General features: G+C 37.3%; 1 protein-coding gene across 1 annotated transcript in view; it reads right to left on the bottom strand.

Annotated features, from left to right (window-relative positions):
- Positions 1 to 13,224: 13,224 nt before the first annotated feature.
- The window catches only part of LOC136884740 (mucin-19), a 415,881-nt gene continuing 409,539 nt past the window's right edge, over positions 13,225 to 19,566 (bottom strand). Inside the window, exons 14-15 of the mRNA XM_067157030.2 lie at positions 17,443 to 17,606; positions 13,225 to 14,939 (exon numbers count right to left, since the gene is read on the bottom strand). Coding sequence (XP_067013131.2) covers positions 14,658 to 14,939; positions 17,443 to 17,606 — 446 coding nt within the window. The 3' untranslated portion in view covers positions 13,225 to 14,657. The remainder of the gene's footprint in view (positions 14,940 to 17,442; positions 17,607 to 19,566) is intronic.

The following is a 19,566-nucleotide window of genomic DNA, read 5'->3' as shown; positions in this document are numbered from 1 at the left end:
ATAGATGGAATGGTGCAACTAATAACATAGGCCTATAATGTTAGTTTTGCTATGGAAAAGTGGAAATAAAGATAGAGCCACCATGGTTGCCCATTTGCTCTCAGGGTTGAGAGGAGCGTTACTGAAGGCAGGGAGAGAGAGCGAGAGATTCTTAAGTAGGAGGTACATGTGGCAGGGGAAATTGAAGTATATGAATGGCAATTTTCAATATTAAGCATAGTAAGATAGACCAAGTTTGTTGGGTTCGAGATGATTGTAAATAATATTTAATCCTCACACAAGGGCTAAATATGAGCTGAGTAATTTGAAACAGAAGTACATAAATTAATCTTAACACCTTAAATAAACTGAAACACATGACGTAAAACAAAAGGTCCACTATTTTGAAGTTACAAAGATTGTAGGAATTGAATGATGCAGAGTTATCCCAATCATTTTCCCTGAAACCTGAATAATTAACATTGTGACCAACAGCACCCATAACTTACTGCAGTATGAAACTTCCCTCATTCCCATCGTAATATGTTACTTTCCAAACAAACTCAAAGCTTTTGTTGAAGTTTTATGGACATGGTTAATATTTTACTACCCCCATAAGTTTGCCACCCTGGTCCTGTGCAAAATCCCTCAAGTCTGTCACAAAGTTTCTATATGTTATTTTTTCATCTTGTATGTAAAAGACTAGACAGATCAGCTCATTTCTCAGGACTAGAAGGCATGTAATAATCAGTGATCAGCAATCAGAGTAGTGAAAAGCCATCAGAGAGGAAATTAACTAGGAGCAGCATGTGAAGTGTTTCCATGACCAACAGACTGTGTTACGTGATCTTACAGAAGGTATAACAACTATGTTACGAATCCTGCATGAGATACATCAGTAGTCACCAAGGCTATCGCCACAGAAGTGTTCAAAATATTTAAACACTAGAATCTACTTATGTTGAGCTTGTTACAGGTGGTGAGAGCTGTGTGATTGTTCGTCACCTAGAAGATAGATAGAGCAGCATTATTTCCTTTCGGCAAATAATATAACAACTATTAGTTCAATTATACTCTGGCTTCTGCAACCTTATTCAGACCATTTCTCTTAGAATGTAGAACATTTCTTTTCTCTTAAGGGAACACTACTGAATTTTCTGTCTTTGTTAATTTGAGCCTGATTCACACCAAATTTGGTACAAAATTTAATGGTCTAAATGAAGAAATATTCAAATTTGTATTTTAATTGAGCTGTTAGTTTTGAAATTAAGATTTTTTCTGTGTGGAAAAAGGGGTTTTTATTTCAAAATGCTCCAGCTGCATCATTTTTTTGTTTCCTGTTTTGAAATGTGGTTATTTAGCTTAGAAAAGTCAAAGGAATAATTTTTATTATTAACCGCACGTGTTAATGCACTACGGCTATGGAACCAAGCTGCGTTCGAGAGGTGAATAGGTTTGAACCTCATCATAGTTTTCTGTGGTTTCTCATTTTCACCTCCAGGCAAATGCTGGGATAGTTCCTATTCATAGGCCATAGCTGATTCCTTCCCCTTCCTTACCCAGTTTCATTCACCATCGTTAATTTCGTCTTCGTCAGATACTCAACTGAGGTTGGTGACAGGAAGGGCTTCTGGCCATAAAAAGCATGCCATATAATTTATTTTCATCTCATCTTCAACCCTGTGTAAGAAAACGGGACTAAGAGGTAGAGATACATGTTCATTATTAATCGAAAGCTTATATTTTAAAATTTTTTAATTAAGAAGTGCTATTGCATCCTACAACAGTTCAATTTCCATTCATTGACTCCAGGTGTTTCTGAAAGTTTTCAACCATTTTAACCCTCTTGTGCATACGTTTTCATTTTAAAGCCAAAAAAAGTCTGTTTTTTAATTCATTAAAAGCTTACAAAATACAATCACACTTTTTCAGGTCCATTTTCTTTGATCATTGTAAGGACCTCATATGAGGTATTCCTGCATGAATGGAGGCCAAATACAGCAGGTACATGTCCTTCCATCTCTTGGATTTAGGTGGAACCAGTAACACTCCTCAACTGAGGTCTAAAGTAATGTGTGGAGTTATTATTCTGCATTCATTTTGAAAAGGGAAGTACCAAATTGTACATTGAATAAGAGAGATATTAGGGATCTTGTGAGGTTTATGTTCACAAGAGGATTAAATACTGATACTAAAAATTATGAACAACGTATAGATGCATATTTGTACAAAGTTTGAAGCTAATTAGGTTAAAACTGGTTCATCTGGAGCATTTTGAACTATAGAAAAATTTATGAGAAAAAGCAAAGCTGGGGTGGGCATGTCCAGATAAATGGGCACATAAGTGTGATGATCTTTAAGAATTTTCTGGGGAAAGAAGTACCACTAAGTGCCCTGTAGTTTGGAGTGTCTAGCAGAATCAAAATCTTAACGTTTTTAGGTCAAATTTTAGTCCAAAATCTCAGTAGGTCCTCCCACAACTTTGACAATCACAGAGCACAGCTTGTTGTTGGTAACAAACCAGCAAGGTCTATGTTTATGAATATTACCTTCAAATTATATTTTTAGAAATATCTTATTTATAAAAAAATGTATGTACACTTGTGCTGTTTCAAAAGTTCTTGGTGCATTTTAAGGATGAGAGGACTGTAAAGATCAAAACATATTTTGTTATTACACAAGAAATTAAAGAAACAACTCTTAATTTTTCAGTATGCTCTTTTAATTTTCGAGTATCCTCAGTTCTTTCTATATTGCACCTTGAATCTCACTTGACTTGGCTCGACCTACAAAGTAGTTAACAGTAACCATAAATAAATTCCACGAGAGGTTGAGCTAACAGAACAACAATTGCACCATTTATACACTTAACATAAAGAAAGTATGTACAGAAAATGACAGTGAGAACATCTAACACATCACAGGGAAATTTTGTATGTACTCACAGCATTCACAACCATGTTATGTAAAACTTAAACCAACATTTCTTAGCCTTCCCATTAAGCTGTTCAGATATCCATTCTGTTTTAAAAGCAGTGTTAGTAGTTCAAAAGCAGTGTTAGTAGTGGTGAATAATAGAAGTTTCTACAGTTTGTAGGCCATGATCCAGTGGGGTTTGAATTATCCAATGTGTCTCTGAAATTTGTATTCAATATTTTCAAAGATTATCTCTCTCCTAAGTCTGGGGTGGACTGAAATGTAGTTGTCCATACAATAGAAGATTTTCAACAAACAGGAAATCAATGCTTATTAGCCCACTGTGGTGGCAACAGTTATTAGTTGGTTGGAGAGTATAATCATATGTTCCAACTCCTGTGTGTTCCAGTCCAGGACTCTTGTCTTTTAAAATTTAGGCTCTGTTAATCTGATTTTTTATTTATTTTGTGTGTAGAAGTTGTTAATCGAAAAGTAAGTTAACCTGGTTTGTTGCACAGAAACGAAGGAATGGATCTCACTCCAGCTGACGTATCTGATAGTTTGTAGTCACGCGATACATTGCGCTCAGATGCAAATTAGGGGTTGTTGTAAGGATGTAAAGGAGGGGCATACAAGTCTCTGGTAGGACCCCAAGCAGAGTATGGTTCCAGTGTATGGGACCCTCACCAGGATTACTTGATTCAAAAACTGGAAAAAATCCAAAGAAAAGCAGCTTGATTTGTTCTGGGTGATTTCCGATAAAAGAATAGCGTTACAAAAATGTTGCAAAGTTTGGGCTGGGAAGACTTGAGAGAAAGGAGACAAGCTGCTCGACCAAGTGGTATGTGAAGACAAAGAATGTTACAAGTGTTTTAATTTCCACCTACTCAATACAAAGAGAGGTCTAGTAATTAAGAATTAAATCTTATCATATTAATTACAGAGACATGTTTTGCCCATTATAAGGGCATCTTCAGCCTTAATCTCAAACCTGTAAGGTGAATAATCAGGATCCTGATTGCTCTTACAAATCATAAAATGTGGACACTGATACAGGTGCAATAAATTTTGAACAATATTAAGAATGCCACACATTACAGGTATTAACTGAACTTTTCATGAAAATATAGATTTTTTGGTATATATTTTCCTTAAGAAATGAATTAGCCAGTAGGTTTTCACTAGAAATATTTGTTAGTACTAGTATTATTGATGAAATGTTGCAGGAGAATAGACATGAAGTGTTCAACAAACAGGACGTAAGTACTGGTATCAATCATCAAGGAAAACAGACACTCATTTTAAACATTGATAAATGCTTGAATAACTGTGATGATTATGTCAAAAAATAAAGGAATGTTCCGTATATTGTCCTACCTTTACTTGATCACCAACAAGACATTAGTGAAATGTACTTCTTGATTTATCCTCATAAATTTGAACATATTGATGGTTTCCCTTTGCAAGCAAATATGATCATGTCATTGAAATGTTCAAACATTAAACCAGGAAAGAAACTCAATGGGGTAAGGAAGACTGGATACCAACCCTGAAGACATTGAGCTGGGACAGATGAGATGTATCTCCAGTCACTTGTTTCACCATTTGCCACCATGACAGACAAGTTTGTGACAAACTTATAGACTCTGCAGGGAACAATTATACTTCTATAGCTTCAGCTTCTCAGACACTCAACATAACAAATATTTGAACATATAAAAACATCTTTCTGTGAAACATTGGGAGTTTCAAACCCTGTTGTACCATGACTTACAAGGCCAGGAAACTTCTATTATCAACGTGATGCCAGCTGTTATTATTAGTGTATATGGATGATATATTGGGCTCCTAGAATAGATTAATAAAAATGTTTGACATTTCATGCGGCATTAACTTACATTGGATAATTAACAGTCTTCCTTCCTTTACTTTTGAAAGCATCTATTTATCCATTAAAGGATTTCTGAACCTGCCATAGCTTTACCAGACTTAACTGCCACTACCTAGAGATCTTATAAAACCTCCAAAGGTGCCATAGCAGTCCTGGGGCACAGAAATTCCTACTGTTCTTCATTTCTACTGTGTGCAATTGACCATCTCTCGTTATGTGTAAAGAGATTTGGCTTATTTTCCAATGCATTGAATAGATGACCATATGTAGATATAACCTACATAGTTCCATTTTAGATGATTTTATATTTTGTACTTCCTGATATATCCTGAACCATGTAGTTAATTACAGTACATTTTTCTAAGCTTCTAACAATGGAGTCCTATATAATTTTAATCAATCATCTTCAAGTACTTATTTAAATTTCATTCACTTTAATGATACCTTCAAAAGTAACAGAGCAGTTATGTAATTATAAGTACAGTACATCCATAGTTCAACAGTCATCCACTGGGTTGTTTGCAGTTTAGAACTGTAACACTAAAAATAAACAGCCTGTTACTGGTTCGATGTTAAGACTCTTTTGAATTATAGATGGACAGATTTAAAGGATTTTGTTATTACGTAGGTCACAAACCTCATTAATAAAAATCTTCTGACCTCTGAAAATGTAGGTCATGTTAACTGTCCTTTCTGAGCTACTGGTTGGTCCACACTGAACATCAAAGAATATGATCAGTCTATTATCATGTTGCCCTTTACATCATGGTGTTGTTTAAATCACAGTAATATAATAGGCTTGTTCATTAAGTCAACATCTCAGATTCCCTAAGAATGGATAGCTACAGTTTAATGATGAAAAGTTAGAGCAAAAAATGTTCACTTAATAAATAAGACTAGGTATAAACATTTGTCTTTGAGACTAATACTTGCTTATTATTGTACATGCTGGAGGTACCAGCACCATTGGTTCTTATTGCTATAACTAATACTGAAACATTATTGTGTTATCAAATGTGCATATGGTCCATGCAAGAGATGAGGAAAAAGAGTAAAACTGCTGATTACAAAACCTCTAAAATGCTTGTTTTAAAAAAAAAAACCAAACAGTAATTTGGATTGCAATAAAGAACAATGTGCAAACCAAAAGAAGTTGCTGCTGAAGGAGTACAGGCAGTCAGTCGCACTTACCATTCTGCACTGTTGTAGACCGCTAAGTGTAATGATCAAAAGAAAAAGAAAATTAATTTTGTCACACAGTATGGCATATTTTTCTGAATATCATGGAGGGAAGAATTGCCAGGAATTGAGGAAGTATATGGCCAAGAAGGAAATATATGGTAAGAATGTGATGGGATTCAGAAGATACAGTGACTCAAAAGAGCAACAAGAAATGGAATAAGAACATTTAACATTTGCAGTCGATGAAATTAAATTGTGGTTTCCTTCTAGGAACTTTTGATAATTTTTGATAAGAAATGGATTAGTTTGGCTGTAATAACAAGGCAAAACCTTTCCTGATGATGATGTTGATGATGATCATAGTATAATGGTGCCAGCAGGAAACTGCTTAGACACACCAACTATTTTTCACTTATATTTCATTCAGTTTTTGCATGTTTCCAGATGGATAGTGACGAAAACTTGATTTAGAGTATAATGGATCCAAGAGTGATGTTAAAATGGAAGTGTTACTACATCCTTGGAGTACAAAAGTGATTCTGACGTTGGTTTATCAAGCATTAGGTTGTGGCAGGAAATGGAGATGAATGCAAAGACTTTTTCAGCACATTTATTGAAAATATAAACTGCTGGAAGCATTTAACAGAATTTGAATTTATTTTTAACAACAACAAATAAATTTGGGCTTTTACTTTTTTTTAAAAATTTCATCATCATCATCCAAACAGGTAATTAGTCTAGTGGCCTATTACAGTCTCAGTCCACATCTTGGCTGGGGATCCAGTAGAGCAACTTATTAATTCTCCATAATCTCTGTTTATAGTACATAGGGTACTTAATTTCAGTTATAAAAATTTGTAAATTTTTGGGGTATTTTAAAAAACTTTAGTTAAGGAATTAAAGAGTTAGCAAATTTAAAAGCATGGTACTTTTCTCCTCATCTCTTGATATGGGAAAATTAAACATTCTCAATATGTTTTTTTTTTTTAGTATTCATATATCAATGTGCCAGGACCCTTTACAACAACTGAGTTATTTGTAATACAAAAGTCATGGTAATCCTATTGCTTACTCTGTATTAAATTAATTACAACTGTTATAGTTTCCATGTGTGTATATCTTGAATTATTAACAGTATATTATGTTAAATTACCTGCAAAATATATAAACAGCATTCTGAGAACTAATCACAGAATCATAACAGATAGACTAATTCCTGAGTCAATCAACCTGTGGGAACATAACAACAACATTACTAATAATACAAACAACGTAATTCTAAAAACCATGTGATGAAACTGTGAGCATGTGGGCACAAAGAGCACCAGTAGAAGGGGTGGGGGTAGCACCAAAGTTTAGGGTAGAATATGATCTTGTAAAAGTGACACTGTTTGATAAAGATGGCAAAATATTAACCAAATTTAACATACAGTAAAAAGAAATAAACAAGTATAATATTTACATAGAGATGGTTTGGAAATATTAAATGGATAACTGAAGAGAAAGTAAATAAGAAGGTATATAATTTCAAATGAAATTAGGACTCGAATAGGAACACCTATTTGAATAAACACAATGACAGGTTATTTGTGGAAAGAGGGAACAAGAGAAAGATGAGACATGGAAAAGCATGGAAATTCAAAAAAAGATAAGGACAATCTGTACATCTTCAAGAAAATTGTTCTTTCTCAATCTCAGGCCCTTAACACGTATTGTATTTCTTCTTCGCCCCTGACAAGCTCATTTCTGCTCCACAAATTCAACATTCACAGAGAGGCCATTTTGACAGATCTTAAAGCCGAGTTTACACGGGGAAAATATGCAGGACAAGACGATACTGTACTGTCCTCATCAGTTCCACAAGACAAGACAATGTTCGTACTTTGGCAAAACAGATTCAAGGAAACTGAAGAAAAATTATTACATATCTTGTATGGAGAAGTATTAGATATACATAGTAGGAGATGTATTAACAAAAATAACAAGACTGTGGATATGAAAATGGATGGCACGCAATTGTTCATTAGGATAATCTATTCTATTATTCAAGGAATTAAGAACAAGGGCAGAGAGGATTCGTCGTGCTGACCACACGACACCTCGTAATCTGCAGGCCTTCAGGCTGAGCAGTGGTCGCTTGGTAGGCCAAGGTCCTCAAGGGCTGGAGTGCCATGGGGTTTTTTTTTTTTTTTGACCTATGCAGCTGAGACCTGGAAGTAAGGAGGAGAGTAAAATTCAAGCCAGTGAAATAAAATACCTAGGAAGTAGGATAGGAAAGACAAGGAAAGACAGATTGAGAAACGAAGATGTGAGAAAGGAGGTTGGAATGGAAAGCCTAAATGAGAGAATTGATAGGAGTAAATTAAGATGGTTTGGACATGTAAGGAGGATGGAGGAGGAAAGAATACCAAAACAGATGATGAAGATGAAGTCTGAGGGAAAGAGAGCGAGAGGAAGACCTGGAACAAGGTGGATCTAATTGATAAAGAAGAGTGCAAGAAGAAGAAACCTGGACTGGGACAACATGATGGAAGAGGAATGGTGGAAGGAGAGAGTAAGGTGAAGTGCCATAAATGCCCCAATCTGGCAGGAGCTGGATGAGGGGAAAGGAGGAGGACGATATCTCTTTGTCTTCCTTTATTTCCTCAGCGAGTGTTAAAGCCATCTTCTTTCCTGGCCATATGTGTGCCCACGATGGACACTCCCAAGTATCACTCAGGGGCGGCTCTTGTGATCCTTAGAGAGTCCTCCCTGCGGTTGGATGTCTCCGTGACTGAATTGCCGTTTCTGTTCAACGCCTTTTTGGCTGTACGCCACCATGTTATTTTCGAACGTCCGTGTCTTCTCCTTGGTTCCTTGATTGAGAGAGCTCTCTCTTTTTTTTTTTTTGCCATTTGTTTTCAGAGCTCTCTTAATGGGATGATCTTCATCTCAACATTGTACCTATCCGCACCAGCGCAACTGCCGCTCCTTCAATTTCTCATCGATAGGGACCGTATTAAATGATCTTCGTGTTAAAGCTTGTCCTGATGAAATGCTGATAAGCAGAAAAGAGCTCTTGAGGGGCTGAGAAGAAATTAACTATTTTCCATTTATAAGACATCAGTATATGAAGATGTGGAGATTGACTTTGTCCTTTTGTTTTTTCATGCTTTCCTTGCCTCCTCTTTATCAGTCATTTGCTTCTTTCCATTCCTTAAAAGTCTGCTATCACGATTTAGAGGTTAGCATTATAGCATCTTGCCGTCCTGGTTCAGATGTGATTCTTCACTAGCTTGAGAGACAATGACAGTACACAAACATTACTGCATTGAGAAGTAGGTTAAAAATCCCACTCTCAGCCATCCTGGAAGTAGTATGTTTTAAGATAACAACAAAGATAAAAACATGAAGATTACTCAACATATGTCACTTTTACTGGATAGATATTCTGCTCTGCACTAGGTAGTTGTGAAATAAGCCTTGCCACAGCTGAGAGGACTGAAGTCACTGTCAAGTTTAGAAGCACTAAGAAATGACAAAGCAAGTCAAACCTGACAGTATGCTCAAGTTCCTGCTGTGCATACATTCCCACAATATTCTACAGTCCAGTCACTATTTCTCTTTGTATTAGCTATTAAAACACTAAAGACTCTACCTAAATTTGGTATTAAAACCAAATAATTTGTAAAATTTATTTTCAGATATTAAGAATGAATGTTTTGCTTTTAAATGATGGCCAGATTGGATAGAAGCCAGGCTTTTTTGTATCAACTTGCTAACAGTAAAAATGAGAAAATCTTTAACACAGTTTGGGCTGTATAAGAAAATTACCCTGAGCAGTCAAATAAGTTTGGCTGGTGACATAACTCTACTTGTATTTATTTCTCTGGTAAGGTGCAAATGTATTGCTTTCTATTCTTACAGTTAAAGGGTTTTTATCCTAATCTCAAAAAAAAATACTTTATACGCTACATGATTTGCAAAATTGCTGAAAATCTGCACCATAAAGGACAGCCAGTGGAAGTAAATCTTGAGAGAAAGAACACCTATGAGCCAACAGTGTCTTTCTTCAAGCAGAAGTACTAGCTTGGCTATATTAAAGTTATTCATGATGTAATATTTTTGGGATTATGCCATGTAATTAAAGTATATAAACACACGTTTCAAAAGATACCTTACCTTTCTTCATCAGGAGAAAACAGAAACATGACGCATCAATGGTTGCTAAGAGAAGGCAATAAAGAACTTAAAATGGAGCCCTAAGATGTAGTAGGGAAGCCATTTTAGCCCAATGTTAGGGACAATGAATAGCAGCAGTAAAGCATCATTTTCTGATGGTTCTGATATTAGGTAGCCATGATTCAAGTTATTGGATTGATGATTGCAACACATGGTAGTCTCAGATTTCTTTATAAAATTCTGAAAAGAGTTTCAGCTGCTTGTGAAAACAGTTGATAAAATTGTCATTGTTGCAATTCGAGGATCTGTGAACATATAAATATACCATTTCTCTTTCCTTAAAAGATATGTAATCTATTACTTTGTCAGTATGATAACCTGTTCATGTGGAAAGTTGTTGACAACGTCAATAAATTATTATTACGACTTTTTAACTTGGAGAATAAGTGGTGAGTATGCTTTGAAAAGAACATGTAACTGTTGTGGGATAAGATTACAGTAGTGCCAGCAATATCACCAACAATAATGTAGGTTTATTCATAGACCCCTCATATCCAGGAAATAATATGCGATAAATCTGAAGTGCATAATACTGTATACGGTCTTGCTTATTAGTGATAACCTGTACAGAGACAAGTCATGCTTAGACAAGGGATAGAGAGTCCGGCTCCATGGCTAAATGGTTAGCGTGCTGGCCTTTGGCCACATGGGTCCTGGGTTCAATTCCTGGCAGGGTCGGGAATTTAAACCATAATTTGTTAATTTCGCTGGCACGGGGGCTGGGTGTATGTGTCGTCTTCATCATCATTTCATCCTCATCATGACGGGCAGGTCGCCTACGGGAGTCAAATCAAAAGACCTGCATCTGGCGAGCCGAACTTGTCCTCAGACACTCCCGGCACTAAAAGCCATATGTCATTTCATTTCATTTCAAGGGATAGAAAGAAAAACAACCAAGAACACCCAGGAGCACAATCTTGAAATGACTAATTATAATGTTCTTCACCTAAAACACCAAACAGGACCTTCAAAGACCATGCATATCTGTATTTTGTAGTAAAATATGTTGCTAAATGTTTCTGGAAATTTGGATCCATTTATTTTGTTCATTAAAAATCCATTCAAGTTGGAATAAATATTACTACAGCCCAAGAAAACCAAAGATTATTGGAAAGGCATGATAGTAGAGTGTCGTATTCTCTTACTTCTTATCAAGACAGCCGTGGTATGAATCGCAACTGATGCATATGGGATTTTTTAAAGGAAATGAGACCACGCCTTTGTGGTTTTGATTTCTTGTAAAACTGGAGTTGCTATGGCTATGATCACTATATCACTAGTCACTTAAAACAAGCCTGCATGATGGCTTGTGTTTAAATTACTGAAAAATTATGTGAGTTTTCCTTCATTTTACCGAGGATCACATTTGGAGATAAGGAGTTGATGACTTAGGTCTAAGGGTCTGGACTCTTTTAATACTATACTTTTCTTTAAATTAACATGTATAAAGTTTTGATATCAAAAAATGAATGGGACTTCATCATACTCTCCAGCAGATTGAATCCATCCACGTTTGTCAATCCATCTATAACAGATAGTGAGAGTGAAGTTTCGTTGGACTGTTAATTGAGGGGTAGTGGAAAATAGGCAATTCTTATGTTTGCTATAGTTCTGAAATTTTCATGTTACCAGGGAACTACTTTTATACAGAGTCCATTCCACCATCTTTTAGAATAGCAGTACATTTCTCAACAGGACTTTTGAATCTTTATTTAAATTTCATAGCCAGTCTCAAGAAAGGCCCTAACATTTAAAAAATAAAATGCATGTGTGTGTTTAAATGTTTAGGCACTTGGATAAGAGTCCGTTGGCTGTGACGATTGGCTGTTAGTGATCTTCACCTATTGGTGCCCACCATTTTCAATCAACAAATTAGTTGCCTCTTGCCACAGAGATGGGATCGTTATGCAAGTGTAGAAAAATACAATGCTTGATGCTGAATATCCTCTGACAACTACTTACAACCTCTTTGCATTACCTGGTGACACAGCAGAAAAGTCTTGTTGACTTTACCATTTCTGTTATGTTTCTCTTTGCCAGTCGTTTAGTTTGCTTTCCTAAATATTCTGTATGGACACACAACGCACCTACTGTGGTGCTCTGCTCATTTACAACAGCGTGTCATAATGTCATACCATCAACTTCAGCTGGAGCAATAGTGAACATCATGATATCAGCCAGTGATGCAGCCACAGGAGTGGCTAAAGAGACTTAAGCTCTCACCACTACAGTACATGTTTTCATTTTTTTCAACTAGTGGTTAGTTTGCACAGATGACAAATAAAAAAAGTTCTTTGCACTTTTAAATAAACTCTTTACAGTTTTCAAACCAGCACTACTAATACAGGAACATAGCTGCCATTTAGGAATCATTTCCTTACCTTTCACACAAATATCTCTGTTGGGTACTGCAAACTAGTTCTCTTTGCATGGTGGCACTAATGTATCAATTGATGTGTGACATAATTTTAAGAAGTTGGCAATATCCCTTGAGGGTAATGTGTGATACTGTTGCCATTCAGAAAATAATACAGCTTAGTATAACTGCTAACATTATGGAGTGCATGTTATTTATCTGTCGAAGACTTTAAAAAAAATGAAAGGTCTTAAAAACAGAACTCTTCAAGATAACTTTCACAGGGAAATAAGAGTTACTGTTCAAGAAGTGATCCAAGAAGGTCATCTCAGGAGGACCTGGAGCAAATGGCTGAAGAGTTGTTCAGCATATTATGTCCAGTACAAAGGCTTTATACATGTATGATTTATAGAAGGAGAAACTTGAATAGAGGCAGAAGTATGAGGGCAGTCCCCTCTAAAACCTAACACCATTTACCACAGTTTAAAATATTTAACTTCCTTTAGGTACTTTTAGTGATTTATTTTATCAGCAGACTGAAGAACCTAACAGTTATACAAAAATGATCTTCAATAAGGTGTAACCTCTTCATCTTGAGCAGCATAGACTAGCACGTCAAAATAAATCTGCTGGAAACCTTTATGTGGAGTGCATAGTTACATGGAAATGAGACCTGGACAGTCAGGGAAGTTGAGAGAGAAAGGAATGTGGCCTTTAATAAGTGGTGTTATTGGAGGGTGTTCAGAATTTTGTCAGTGGAAGAAGGGAAGAACGAAGAGGTTCTACAGAGGATTGAACTGGTGAAGCCTTGCTGTGGAACCTAATTTGCAAGAGAAGGGATGTGTGGATTGGTCATGTTCTAAGGGATGAAGGAATGCTGATGATAATTCTGTGGAGGGTAGGAATGCTAGAGGCAGACAGAGGTTGCAGTAAATTGATCAGGTCATAAGGGATACCACACTCCTACAAAAGTCTATAAAGAGATTAGCCCAAGACAGAGAACAGAGGAGAGCGACTTGCACCACTGCAAACCATTCTTAGGATTGATAATGCAAACAGAAGTCGTTTCATCATTATAAAAACATATTCCACACATGATGTTTTAGTGAGAAATGTTTAATTTCTTTTGATGGTGATTCGTCCATCTGCCTTGAACAGACTGCTTCCCTTGGTGCTTTTCGACAGGAGCAGGCTAAGTGCCGGCACCAAGTTTCACCCTCTCCCTTCCTACTATCATATATCACGTCATCCATTTCATCTCATTAACTCCTCTGATGAGGTTGACGTCAGAAGGGGCATCCGGTTATAAAAACCCACCACGACAGGTTCATCTCACCTCATACCCAACCTTGTAGAGAAATGGGACAAGGGTTTGACAAACAAACAAGTGATGAAAACTCTAAGATAACTGTTTTCTTTTAAATCCATAACTGAAATCACCACCTTTTGTCATCAATTAATGTTTATTCACCTAAACCTACCTTGGTGATTCTCAAGATTAGCCCACACAAACAGATATCTACTGAGGATTTTATTTTATATCTAGATGATTTAAAAATGTGAATCTCTCATTGGCTTTACTGCTTTCTCAGCCAAACATCCGGTCCTTTTTACACTAGGTAGTGTGCAAACAATCGTTTCAGTACCTTAACTAATTTCCTACTGTGTACGAATTTAACCCTGAAAAGAGGTTTTTTCATGTGCCACAGAATAGATTGCATTTTACAGTATTACACAAAACTTTCCAGTCCCTGATTTTAAGACTTGCAGAATTATTGTAAAATGATAATGTTCCATGAGTATTTACAGCCAACAAATTTGTATACATTTGTTACTTATTTTTTATTGTTATTAATTCTCTTATTTATAGAAACTTAAGTATGATCTGTAAATAATAAGAAAAAAAATACTGCCTAGACTGTAGAATAAAAGAGAACTCAACCACTATGTAACAATTAAACAATCAATATGACGGGGAGCACTGTGACAGACAGTCTGCCTTGTAGAGCGTCCAGCTGGTAACTTGCGCTTAGCTTGAGGTGTGGGGAGGAACACCGAGTACTCGACGGCAGAGACTGTCATTCACCAGTTCGTGTTGCCATCGAGTCACCTTTATATGGGCGTAGGGAGCACTGTAAAATCTTGCAAGGCAGACTTGACAGTCTCGTAGAGCGGGCGGTTGTTTTCGTCGCTGCAGTAACTGTCTGGCACGCACAGGGTTTGGAGTTTGCTGAGGTAGCTGTCAAAGTTATCGTGGCTCAGTTTCTCCTGGCCACTCCCGCTGCCCCCGCCGTTGGGCAGCCGGACGTGCTCTAGCAGCGTGATCACGTTGTTCCGCAGGCTCTCGTAGTACTCGTTCAGGTTGTTGTTACGTTGACTGATCACCTGCGTCTCCTGTAACACACACCAGCGTGCGGCTGCATTTAATAATTACAATCCAGAGTTGTCGGTGGGGATGAAATGTGCAGCAACAACTACAGTCATGCACATGGGGTAAGCAAGGTGTTGGAAAAATGCTGTCCAATAATAACAGTCTGAGATTAGGGGATGAGGGCAACATCAAAATGATGAGAGAGGAACCAACCTTTTAACAGGGTTAACAAATTTCCCTATTTTGGCAGGATTTCTCAATATTTAACTGGTTTGTTGCATAGTTTCCTGCTTTCTGACTAAAGACAAATATTTCCTGAATCTTCCACATTTATAAAAATTAATGTTTGGCAGTTTAAATTTGGTACAATAAAATTGTGCAACAGGGTAGCACTTTGTCACCTCTCCTGTTCATTATAGTGATGGATGAAGTAATGAAGAGAGTGAAGAATGAATCTAATGAGGACTTCAATGCATTAATCTTCACAGATGAGGTGATGGCTTAGGGAGGAACAGGAGAAGAAGTTCAACAGAAATTAAACACTTGGGACCAGCAGTTTCAGCAGTTTGGCCTAAAAATCAACCACACAAAAGCAGTAGTGATGCCAGTCAGCAGGCAAGCCCTACAGGTTAACATCCGACTGGATGGCGAGAAACTAGAAAACGTTAACCATTTTCAATATTTTGGTAGTATTGTAACTAGTGACGCAAAGTCATGTGCTGAAATCACTAACAGAGTCCAAAAAAGGAGCACAATTTTATAACCAAGTTAGGTATCTTCTGTGGGATAACCAAATACCTTTAAATACAAAGAGAACCCTTTAATTTATGTCCTTGAAACCTGTACAATTAACAGTGGATATACTAGCAGACTTTAAGCTGCAGAAATGAAGTTCCTGAGGTCAATGCTACAGAAAACAAGACGAGATAAAATCCAGAATGAAGACATCCATCATAATACACAAGCAAAGCAGTCGTTAAGCAAAAATGTAAGAACATCAAGACTCAAATCGTACGGCCATGTAAAAAAGATGGATCAAATGAGAACAGCATGAAAATGGCTAGAAAGTGATCTGGAAGGCAAAAGACCTAGAGGCAGACCAAGAAAACAGTGGATCAGTCAAGTAAAGCAGGACCTGGAAGGGAAAGGAGTGGAATGGCACCAAGTTGAGAAGGAAGAAATGTACCTGGATAGACAATGGTGGAGAGTGCTCATGCACTGCACTCGAGTGCCTGCAGATTGTTAAAGGATGATGATGATAATATAATTGTGATTGATTCTTTGCAACAATCTATTCTACTCTACATCATAACTAGAGGGCAGATTTTGGCATATTTGCATGTTTTATTTGGTTCAAGCTATAATATGCCCACAAGACCAAAGTCGATTGATTCATACCATTTGAAATCGAAAGGCAAAATTTTATGGTGCATATAAATGCATATACCGTACACAGAATACGAGCATATTCCTGACATATGTGCATGTAAATAAAACAATATAGACCTATATGTATTACCGTATTTACGCTAATAATCCCCGCACCCTAACTTTAGGAAGGCTGATTTTGAAAAAAAATGCCAACATTGACTCAAATAAAACCCGCACCAAAATTTCGTGCCTCAAATTTTTAAAAAAAAATTGCGGGTATTATTCGCGTAAATACGGTATATATTATACAATAATGCAAATGAATAAATATTTAAAGATTCCATTCGCATTTGCCTGGTGTGAAAATGGGAAACTCAAGCCATACAGCCACTAGCTCGGTGACACATTTTTTAATGTATGAGTTATAATAATGGAGATATTCACGAATTTAGATCTTTCAACAGCAAACATCACTATCATTAAAATATTGTTCAATCCTCATGGTAACATTCTGGCGATGGTGACTATTGATTTTAGGAGACTGAGCGAGTGGCTGCACGGTTTGGGCCACGTGGCTGTCAGCTTGCATTCAAGAGATAGTTGGTTCGAACCCCACTGTCTGCCACCTTGCAGATGGGTTTATGTGGTTTCCCATTTTCACATCAGGCAAATGCTGGGTCTGTACCTTAATTACGGCCATTGTCGCTTCCTTCCCACTCCTAGTCCTTCCCTATCCCATTGTCGCCATAAGATCTATCTGTACCAGTGCGACATAAAGCAAATTAAAAAAATAAAAGTGTTTTAGAAGCTGCCATGCTATGTGGTCATTATTCCCCTCTTGATCAAGAAGATAATGAAATGACAACCAAAATAAGAACAAAAGAGTGAAAACAGAGGGAAAAAGGAATCATAGAAGTAGGGAGATGTAATCCTAGGCCTTGGATGCCTTAATATCGTCGAGCTGGAAGAAAGCAAGGTGTGATTGTCTTCAATGTCCTAAACTCCTAAAACTTATCAACATTAAACATAACAAAAATGACTGACTATCGCTTTTAGTTGTCTATCTTTTCTTCTGCCACTCATCTCCGTTAAATGACACCATTGCAATCACAAAAACCTAACCTGTAGCAACCTGAAAATAAATAGTAGACTGACCTTGTCGCCATGCCGCAGATGCGCCTCCATAGCCGTGATGTCAGTGCGCAGGCGCAGCATTTGTGACTCGACGCGAGCGTTTTCGCGCTGCAATTCCGTGATCTCAGCTTCCAGCGTGATGAGGTCTTCGTTACCGCCCGGGACCGGTGCTGTCCCCACGGCCCCTCCGCCGGAGCCTTCCACACCTGCACCGTGCGCCGTCAGCCAGTCTTTAAACACAAAACAAACACTTTTATTTGCAAAACAGATCCAGGCTTGGAATTTCCTCCAGGAAGAAGGTATTTCTGATCTTATGTTAAAAAGAGCATAGGGCAGTTTTGGCTTCCAGATTCTGTCTTAGAAGATAACAAAACTGATTTAGAACACAGAACACAATATGTACGGTACATAATTATATATTTTAAAATAATGTTATTGGTTGTATTATCTTATGTATTATAAAGCAACACTATACCATGCCCGAAGGAATAACAAAGTCCTTAATTCCTGAAATAATACAATATTTTACATTACCTCTTCTCTAATACCTTTCACAGTGAAACCTGTTCGCAATGGAATCGCATGGTACCACGGTTTTTCCGCTGCGTGCAGGTTTCCGCTGAGAATAGGTAAACATGATATAAGGTACATTGTACTCACGTATTGTGTTGTGCGGTTCTGCATAGCAGTCTGAGATGTTTTCTATATAGTCACTTTACTGCATAGTGGACCTCTGTATGTTATAACACTGTCTATTTTACTAATCGTTACACAAGAGAGATACTGCAATAAATTTCCTTTTCACTGCTTTTCATGTTCTCAAGGAAGTTAAATTACCCGCAACAATTACAGTTACCAGGTGTATGCATAACTCTTTTTCGATTTCACTAAGAGATGGTGCCAGCAAACAATACGCAGCGTATGAATTTGACATGTATGTCAGTTTGTTCGTCTGACATTAACCTTCCAACACACACAAGTTGAGTCCGCTAAACACTAGCGTCTGTGTTGTACCGTTCAGTGATCATGTCGACGTTTGTGCCTGAAAAAGAACATTTGCGGCACGCATTGCTTTTCTTATCTAATCAAAAGGAAAAGGCTGTGGAAAGTCACAGTTTGCTGGTAGAAACATATGGTGAACACGCTCCATCGATTAGAACATGTGATGCATGGTTTCGACAAATCGCTTCGGCAAGAAGACCATGATTTCAGTCTGGTGCACAATGCTATAGCCAACAAATGATTACGGTAATTTAAATCATGCATTGATCAAAAGACGACCGAAATGGGCCAGAAGACATGGTAAAGTGATTTTGTTACACGACAATACGCTGTCTCACACAGCAAAACCAGTGAAAGACACCTTGAAATCGTTTGGATGGGTCATCCTTCTGCACCCGCTATAATGCCCTGACCTGGCGCCATCTGACTATCACCTCTTCGCATCAATGGGGCACGGGCTCGCAGAGCAGCACTTCAGCAATTTTGGGGAAATTGGAAAATGACTCGACGAATGGTTTGCCGCAAAAGACAAGCTGTTTTTCTGGCATGGAATTCATAACTTAGGTACCTGAAAGATGGGCGAAGTGTGTAGAAGCCGATGGCCAATATTTTGAATAAACAAAAAAAATGAATTTCCTTTGAAAATCACGTGTTTTCTTTACCACAAAAACTGGCGAAAACTTATGCATACACCTGGTAGCTAAACTAGCTATAATTGATTTCTGGACTGATTGTAATTTGTAGGTTTGCCAATATCCTTGCTTTTCCTTGAAGATTCAAAGAAATTCAAAAACTTGTAAAACTTGTGGTTTCACTCTCATCATGAATGAAAAATTACACAAAATTGTGTGATATATTCCACTGTATACTGATAAACTCTTTCCGTTTTCGTCCTGGGCAGGTTTCGCTAAGTAGGCCTACAGGTACTTTTGTATATGTTTTAGTGTTGTACTTAAGGACAAAACATGATGACCTCGCCTCACACCACTACTCTCCAGAGGCAGCCCGGTGTCTTCTTCTTCTACTTTCTTGATGCTTATGGACTCTTTTACTGTCGTCCAGCCACTATGCGAATAATAAAACAAATCACACGCAAGATAGAGTCTCGAAAGCATAGGATAAGTGAAGTTTGCACATATTAAT

This window comes from Anabrus simplex, chromosome 13, assembly GCF_040414725.1.
Source record: "Anabrus simplex isolate iqAnaSimp1 chromosome 13, ASM4041472v1, whole genome shotgun sequence".
Taxonomy (NCBI): Eukaryota; Metazoa; Arthropoda; class Insecta; order Orthoptera; family Tettigoniidae; genus Anabrus; species Anabrus simplex.
Note: the sequence above shows the minus strand (reverse complement) of the source record. Positions and strands in the feature narration are given on the sequence as shown.